Here is a 9,367-nt window from a genome sequence, read left to right as displayed (position 1 = left end):
GCCACAGTAAAGACTGGAATAAAAAGGTGAACCAAAAAACTAGTGATAGAATATCAGTGATGGCCAGGGGCCAGTGGACGGGACGCGGGGATTGGCTACAAATGCATGGAGTGGTTTTGGGAAATATTCTGTATTGTGAATGTGGTATTGGTTACAGAATTGTAGTCATGTCACAAAATTTATCTAACTGCACACTTAAAATTGGTGAATTTAATTATTAATGTAATTATAATTATTAACATAAATTATACCTCAATAAAATTGGTTTTAAAAGAAGGATGAGCCAGGAAGCTGTGCACACATACCAGAGGTGTCTGATCATAAGGACCCACCTCATATCATCATGAGGAGTCACTGTAGTAACACATGCAAAGCACATAATGCATATTTTAATAATAGCAGCTATACCAATAATTATAATCACTATAAGATATAGTTACAATATAAATACAATATTATAATCGTAGCAATTATTAATCACTAACTTGAGATAATACTGGTGACTTTGAAATAGATAGAAGAGTCGGGACAAGTGTGCCTGATCCAGAATGCTCTGATGTTAACATGCATGCTCTTTCTTCCGCATCACACTTCCTGGAAAGTGCGAGAGTCAGAATTATGCATGGAGACTCAGCATGGCACGGGTCCTGCCAATCATTGTGAAGATTTGGAGAGAGGCTCTGGATGTAATGACTGATACAGGGGCAGTGAAGGATAACCTTGAAGGGGAACAGTTTTTCTCGGTGACATGAGAAGGTTCCAAGAAAGCTTTGATGGTAAAGAAAATGTAGAGCCAGTGGGTATAGACTCTTCATTGGAAAACTTTATCTGTAAACGATGAAAGGGAAATATAGTAATATAGGTATATCCACTCAAGGCCCAAGATCCAGATTCTTATTTGATGCACCCAGTGTAGACCATATGGGTTCATTTTCTTTTAATCCCCTGTTTATGTGTATGCCAAAGAGAAACAACAATCCTAAGCATCTGCCATTTAAACAAGAGGATGTGATTGCTTTATACTGAAAGCCACTTGTCCTTACGGGAATATGTAGCATAAAGCACAGAGAGGTCTGAGCTTGCCTCTTCTGTCATTTGCTGCCCCCGCTTGCCAAAGGTCCAGCATCTGTCTTCAAAGAGAAGCCAAGAGATTGGTGCTCAGATGGAAAGACAAAGTCCTGATTTACTGTCTCTCTCTCTGCTGATTCCACTAGTTTCTTTAGATCATTTTTATAATTTCTTCAGAATTAGAAAATTATTTCTCAGAATGGCGCTTGGCGCTCTCAGAGCCACAGGCCACTGTAAGTGTGTAATCCAATTATTTCTCCAGCTGCTAGAAAGCAAAGGGCCTTGGAGGAGTCAGCTCCCGACTTAGGGAAGAGGAAATTGGATGATAGACCTTGGTCATACCCTTCATTCAACACATATTTATTGAGAACCTTTCTGTGTCAGGCACCAACCTACATGCCACAGATACAAGTGAAGAGAACCAGCAAAACCTCAGCCTCTATGGAGCTTATACACAAATAATTATGCAGGAGCAAATAGATATTCAAAGTCAGAAAGAGATAACAGCTATGGAGAAAAATCATGCCAGCTAAGAGGAGAGGGATGTGAGATGGTTGTCTTAGAGTGCTCAGCAAAGCTCTTTCCAAGAAAGTAACATTTGCATAGAAAACTGAATAGTATAAGAGAAGGAACCATCAAGCATCTGTGTGAAGATCTTCGTGGGGAACAGCAAGTGCAAAGTGCTTGGGAAAAGGTTGGGAAAGTGCTTATCGTGTTTGAGGAACAGCAACAAGACAGTGTGGCTGGAACGTGACAAAAGAGGTGGGAAATTATTAATAGAGATTTAGCCAGGCCCAGATCATGCACATATAGTGTTGCAGTCGTGCTGACAGGAAAGGGGTTTAGGGCTCCCCTAGAGGTAAAACGGCAAGCAGGACAGTGCCCTTTGTAACTTCAGTTGCTGTTGTAAGCAGGCCTGGGAGAGAATAACACATCCTTGTTCTTTGTCTTTTGCTGAGACAGTGACATCTCTTTAGTCTGGGAATCAGTGCCATTTTTCTAGTTACAAGGCAGAATAGACGCACCATCCTAGGCAATAAATATGTATATATATATACACACACACATATATATTATATATAATGGCAAATATCAAGCACACATGTGAGTGCTATGTATTAAACTGGCTGGCTGATGACCACGCTGGTTTCAGAGGCCAGCCTGTAAAGGGAGCTTTTTCTAGGAGAGGGAAGAATGCAAGAGGGTGGGCAGCAATGAAAGTGCTAGTAAACAGGACTAGGGCTTAAAAAAGTCAGGATTCAAAGAGAGAAATTTTGCAAATAAAGAGACTTCGCCATGCCTCTGAAACCAGGGGGTACTGAATGAGGAATCTGTATGGAGTCAGAAAGAGCCTACAAATTCCAGAGAAACAGTTAAAGCAGCGTTTTGAGGAGAAAACAATCCCCACACCTAGTGATCCTACTTACTGGTAAATTGATAACCTTCCTTCTGCCAGTCAATAAAACTTTCTCATGTTTGTTACATTTCTATTGTTTCCAAAGCCCTTTCATGAGTGTGATTTGTTTGACTTTCTTAACAACTTTGGGAAGTGGGCGGAATGGCTAACAGCCTTAATAGTCACAGATGGAGGACCTGGAGCTCAAAGAAGCAAAGTCATCTGTTCCCGGTCACTGTGCTGTTTGGCTCATTAAGGGACAGAGACAGAGATAGAATGCAGGTCTTTTGACTCCTGATTCAAAGCTCCATACATTAGAGCACACTATTTTACCTGGATGGTAGTGATGTTGAAAATATATGGATAAATGAAATTTTTAGTGGCTTAAAAAAATAATGAATGCCTGGTCGCCCAAAAGGAGGAAGAAATACATTCTAGGAGTTAAAGTCTTGATATGTGGAGAGATTGAAAAGTAGATTAATCCAGATCACAGAACCGAGGGGCCATATCCTAGCTTTAAACACCAGGGGGGAGAAGGATGCATTAGATGACCTCCCGGAGCCTTTTCTGGCCTCCAGAGTTGAGCTCATGAACTTCCCCTCTTCAGAGTTAAATCCATCTATTCAGTCAGGCTGCCGGAATAAGAAATATTTCCATGCAGGTGTCGCTCACGTGTACACATTTACCTTTCATACAGCTCAGGCTTTCTCACATTGTATACAGACCCCCCCCAAAGGGCTTTTCCCATAGCAAATTCACACTTTTACTTATCTGTTGGCAAGCAAGTATCTTGAGCTTCCAGTTGACAGTTTACTTTCCTAAGTATCACCATTTATATCTTTACAGCTGTGTTTCTATTATCATTTGAATACTTTTGTATACCATCCTTAGTATAGCACACAGGGGGCATTTTTTTAAAAAAAAGGCACTATTAGCGGATTGTAATAGCATTGAAACACAGGCTGAAATCATTTGGAGGGCTAGAAAAGACAACTTTTGGACCCCAATCCAATACTTAACTGTGTGGTCAATTACATTAAGGGAACAGGTATTCATGATTCAGAACATCCTTCTGGAAATGTTATGGTTGAAGATTGTGTCTAAAGAGGCAGGGCGTAGCGATGGAGGAAATGGACAGATCCTAAAATTATGAATGGATAAGCAACATAAAATTTGTTAGTGATAAGAATACAGAGAAAATTTCTCCAGATCTAAAGAGGTGTGGATAAGATAGACCTTCACCAAAAGAACACAAGGAGCTTTCAACTTTTTGTTAACAAAGTTTACCGGAAGTTGATAAAATATCAACTAATTCAGCATTCAAATATTCCATTTAATTTCGTGCAAAATGTGAACATTGAATGTCATCTTACAGTGCTACTTAGAACATGGTGCAGAATCAAGAAATGTAAAACGTATAATTTATAAAATTATAGAAAAGTAATTTTATTGTGTTTATTTTTATTTATTCTATGTAAAGAAAAGACTGTTCTCGCCTGTTAAATTACAATATCCACAGCACCTAGCAGAGTACCTGGTATACAGGAAGAACATGAAACAAATCACGTTGTAAACATTTATTTAGAATCAAACAATGATTAATAATCAAGAGGTAAAAACAAATACTTGTAATGCAAGCAGCAATTTATTATAATTATGTGCAAGTCTATTGCTTGACTTACATGTTGATGCAAATAATCCATAGTCAATCTACAAATCAAAATTGAGATGAGTTTATTCTGAGCCACGTTTGAGAACTATAGCTCGGGACCTTCTTTCCCCAAGGAAGGAAGGGCATCGAAGAAGTGAGGTGTACAGAGTGGTTATATAGCATCTTGGAACAAAGTGCATACATCAAATATCTCTTTTACTGCTATCACCAGATGCTTAACTGGCACAGCAGGTCGGTGGTCAGCAGGTCAGTGGTCACAAGGTGAGCACAGCAGGTCAGTAATTAATCTTTAGTTTCCAGGAAGAGATGCTTATCCTTAAAGAAATGCCAATATGGGGGGAGCTACATCTCCATCTGTAAGGGCATCATTCTTGTCTTTGGGATATAGAAAATGTTTAAAGCAGACGTACAGTGCATGCTTAACAGGCCACGTCAGGCACTTTTGGAAAAACAAGGTCAGGCCGAATTAGTTTTAAACCAAATGGCTTCCTCATATACTCCAATATATCCTATTGCTTTTCATTTCTTTGTCACATGTATACTGGCATTTCAAACATAATTCCAAATGCATCAAGTAAGGAATCACCTAATTTCAAATCACTTGACCAGAACTGATGTATTCCCAGAGGTTTTAATAGGGAACAGATAGCAAGGTACAGAAATAAAACGTGATTTCTAGTTCCACAGTTAACCATGACCTTCCCCTAAACACTTCTCTCTAGGCCTGTTTCTTCACCTATAAAAGATAATTCTCAGTTCTAAAATGTCAACAGAAAGGGGAAAAAATAGACTAGCTTAGAACTGAAGAAAGGTCAAGTGTTCCTTGGTCATCTCCTCCTTGTCATTCCCATCCCTGTCCCAAGCTCCCCCCCTCCTCAGCACTCTCAAGGCCCTCAGCTCAGATCTGCACCTCACCCTTAGCTCATCATCGGTCATCCACATTTCTCCCCATTAGACAGTAATTCTTCTTATCTCTCAATTATCAGGGAGCTGGCAGTGGACAGGGTCTCAACAACACAGAACCAATTCAGAGGAGCCTGTGAAGAATGGGACCATTCACGCTGCTTGAGGTCGAAGCGCCGGAGTCGCTAAGGACATTGGAGGTGGACCAGGGCTCAGAGTACATGGGTTAGTTTTGAGAGCAGCTAAATTGTTAGCACATTATGCCAGGATGCTACACCTGCTCTTCGAAACACCCCTAAGAGGTTGGAACTGCTATCGTTCTCATTTAAAGATGAGAAAACTGAAGCTTATTGAATCTTGCCCAACGCCATCCAACTTTTAAGGGGTAAGATTAAATTCAAATTCAGGCCAAAATATATGACTTTCCCCCAACTGTATTAAACAAAGATCCAGTTCGGCGTCCACAAACCAGGAGAAAAATCAAAATCCACTCGCCCGACGCGGGAGGGAAGGAGGGGGCTGCTGGAATCTTGGAGGCGCGGGTCTTAAGGGGCGGGGCGGGGTGTTCCTTAAGGAAACAGGGCTTTTACCCACCCGACAAAAAATAACTTCCCAAGTGGGAGGGGGTTCCCTCCGGTGCCACCCGGCTGAAGGCGCAAGGCTGGGCAGATGGAGGAGGATCAGGCCAACTGGCTGAGGGCGCAGCTGGCCCGGCGGCGGGGATCGGAGGAGGAGGGTTCGGAGACAGGGGAGGCGGCAGCCGCGGGTTACCAGGAGTCCGGGACGGGGGCCGACCCGGCGGAATGGGACCAGCGAGGCTTGTTGACAATGGAGCCGACCGGCCAAGAGAGCCGGGGGGCGGCGGGCCCCGAGCGGGGACGGGAGAAGACAGGCTCCGAGGAGGGAGGCGAGGGGACCGGCCCCCAGGAGGCGGCGGAGCCGGGGCCGAGCGGCTCGGGCGGGCCGGGGGGCGGGGAGATGGCGGCCCCCGAGGTCGAGAGGAGGAGGGAGGGGCGGGGAGAGGCGCGGGAGAGCGGGAGTGGAAAGGAGGCGGAGAAGCCGGGAGGCCGGCCGCCCCGCACGTTCCGGGAGAGGTACTGGGAGGGGTCCCGGGCGCGCTACCGGGAGAGGACGGAGAGGAAGTGGACGCCGGGCACCAAGTGGAAGTACCGGCTGGAGAGGAAGCCCCAGGGGCTGAGGAAGCCGAGTGCGGTGGACAACGGGGAGCGCGACGTCCTCCCGGAGGAGACAAAGGAGACCTTGGTGGGCTGGGTCCCGGACCAGGAACCCCGGCAGCCCACGATCCGATTCACTCTCTGCCCCCGATCTCGCCGCCAGTCGCAGTGGTCCTCTCCCTGCCGCCCCTCGGGCAGTGTCATCAACGAGCTGGCGAAGATGGGAGACCCAGACGTCCTGGAAATGGTGCAGGAGAAAGGTGGGAGCCGGCGGAAGGGCGCAGGGGCAGATCGGGCTCCGCGCGGACCCCGCCACCATGCGCGCAGGGACCCCGGGGGACGTTGGCGGCTCCGCGGCCTGGATCCCGGGGACGTTCGCGGAACGGCGCGCCTTGCGCGAGACGGGGACTGCGAGAGGAACGGCCCCTGCCCGGGGCGGGGGTGGCGCCCCGCGATTTCCCCTGCTTCTCCCGCAAGCTTGGGACCTGTGTCCCGTGACCCCCGGGGTGCCGAGACCGCCTTCGTTGTTCCCCTGGCCGCGGGGCGGTGAGGTGATGCAGGCAGGCGAGGCGAGCGCGCCGAGCGTGGGAGCTGAGGGGCCCGGGCCTCTGACCCCGGGCGCCGGGAAGAAAGGATCCCCACCGAGAGCCGCAGCCGTGGGTGCATGACAGCGGCCGCGTGTGTGCGGAGCCGGCCCTCGCTTGAGTCCTTTTGCCTCTCTTTATTTGCTGATTACCGCTCACGCTTTGAGACCCTTCTTAATTACAGGAGGGGCGGAATCTAAGGTGGATCACCTTGGGATCCTTAGGCGCTTGGGAACGCTGCTGTTTTACCAGCGTTCAGTGCATCTTTATTTCCAGTGAGAAATATTTGCTTATTATTTGCGAAGGCCTTTGTACGGGTTTATATTCGCTGGCTCTGTTTCAGTGCACACATTTTCCTAAAAATGCACATATTTTTCTGAGTCTATCTCCGGGACCCTCAAATGACACCCAGTTACCTCATTGACACTGGTTTTTATGTCTTGTTTAGTATTAGATCTACACATGGAAACAGTTTTTCTAAGTGATGAAAGATCTAAGCAGTTTTACTATTCAGTCTTCAAACGCCCCAAGAAATACAATGCGTCATTGGATCCTCCTTCCCTTTCTTAACAGCTCTGTTGAGATATACTTTACATGCCGTAGATGTCACCCATTTCAAGTGTACAATTCAATGGTTTTTAGTATATTCACAGAGTTTTGCAATCCTCACCATAATCTAAATTTAGAATATTTTCATCATACCAAATAGAAACTTCTTAGCCATCACTTCCCATTGCCTACCCCCAGCTCCAGGCAGCCACTCATCTGTTCACCGTCTCTCTAGATTTACCTGGTCTGTACACTTCATGTAAATAGACCAGCAGAATGTGATCTTTTGTAACTGGCTTCTTTGCTTTAGCATAATATTTTTAAAGTTCATCCGTATTGTAGCTTGTATTGGTTCATCATTCCTTTTTATTGCCCAGTAACATTCCGTTGTATAGATATGCCACACTTGATCCATTCATCAATTGGTGGGCATTCGAGTTGTTTCCACTTTTTCTGCTACTATGAATAATGCTGCTATGAACATTCATGTACGAGTTTTTGTATGAACGTATGTTTTCATTTTTCTTGGGTGTATACCTAGGAGTAGAGTGGCTGGATCATGTGAAGCTCTATATTGAACATTTTGAGGAACTGGCAAACTGTTTTCTAAGTGTCTGCACCATTTTATATTCCTAGCAGCAATGCATAAGGGTTTCAATTTCTCCGCATCCTCACTAACACTTGTTATTGTCTGTCTTTTATTTATAGCCATCCTAGTGGTTGTGAAGTGGATCTCAATGTGGTTTTGGTTTGCATTTTCCCAATGACTAATGTGCCAAGTATCTTTTCCTATGCTTGTTGGCCATTCACATATCCTCTTTGGAGAAATGTCTTTTTAAATCCTTTGCCCATTTAAAAAATTGAATCGTTTGTCTTTTTATTACTGCATTGTACAAGTTCTTTATGTATTCTGTATATGTGATTTGCAAATATTTTCTCCCATTCTGTCGGTTGTCTTTGCATGTTCTTGATGGTGTCACTTGAAGGAATTCCCCTCTTGTTAAAATCAAAAAATATTTTAAAGATAGAGGGAAATATAACTAATGAAAACTTTAAGCTTTAACTAATGGCTCTGCTAAACGATACAATAACTTTAGTTGTTAGGGAAAATGATTCGTATTGAGTGGTGCAAAAGAAGTTAAATGACTTTCAGGTGTATAAAGTTGGAGTCCCCTTTCTATACTTATTTAATAGTTTCCTCCTTTGCTGAGAATTACTTTCTGTTGTAGTTTCAGTAATCCAAAGGTCGAAATAGATTTTTTTTTCCTTTAAAGCATTCACTAATTCCTTATGATTAGGTCTTCTGAAGTAAAGTTATGAGAAGGTACAGAAATACATTCTTCACTGAGGGAAGAGTGGAGGAAAAAAATGTGGAGTATGTAACTTTCTATGTATAATGAAGGAAAAACGTATCAGTATGGCGTTACAGAGATTGCCCATTACTTTCTTTCAGGTGTTAGAAAAGTATGACCTAAGTTCACGTCAGCATGATTTTACTTCCTAGAATGTGTACTGCAATTAGTCTTACTTCAGCATGAGCTGATCCAGCAGCTTGGGGCCATCCCAGGAAGGTTTTAGAATTTTTCCCAAGATGATTTCAGTTTTCCTTTTTCTTGGCAAAGGCCTTTGTAATTGATTTATATTCCCCCTTGTTGTGATTGCAGATTTTGCCACTGATATTGGTGGAGATAGGAGAAAAAGATATTGATGTGGAATACCTTATATATCATGAGCGGGTCTAGTGACCGCATCCTGCCCGTATTCTTGCTTCCCGTTTTCTTCATAGATCCAGAACCCAAGCAGCAGAGGAGTGTGGCACTGGCGTGAGCAGAGCCTAAGCAGCAGGGTGGTCCAGGCCATTCAGATGACTCGTATTTTTCTAAATGTTTCTCAGTTATTTTGCTAGGCTGGTTTTATTGCCTATTATTGAGAGCTGTGTTATTACTAGGGTTATATGAAAACGGCATTGAATGAAGATGTATTTTGTTTTTATTTTTAAATTATTTATTTATTTATTTAT

At 44.1% G+C, this 9,367-nt stretch overlaps 1 protein-coding gene across 1 annotated transcript in view; it reads left to right on the top strand.

Moving 5' to 3' along the window:
• The first annotated feature begins 5,708 nt into the window (after nucleotides 1-5,708).
• ANO5 (anoctamin 5) overlaps nucleotides 5,709-9,367 on the top strand; it is a 93,350-nt gene continuing 89,691 nt past the window's right edge. The window contains exon 1 of the mRNA XM_046685487.1: nucleotides 5,709-6,474. Coding sequence (XP_046541443.1) covers nucleotides 5,709-6,474 — 766 coding nt within the window. The remainder of the gene's footprint in view (nucleotides 6,475-9,367) is intronic.

The sequence above is a fragment of the Equus quagga genome, chromosome 14 (genome assembly GCF_021613505.1).
Source record: "Equus quagga isolate Etosha38 chromosome 14, UCLA_HA_Equagga_1.0, whole genome shotgun sequence".
Taxonomy (NCBI): Eukaryota; Metazoa; Chordata; class Mammalia; order Perissodactyla; family Equidae; genus Equus; species Equus quagga.
This window is presented reverse-complemented; position numbering and strand designations above follow the sequence as displayed.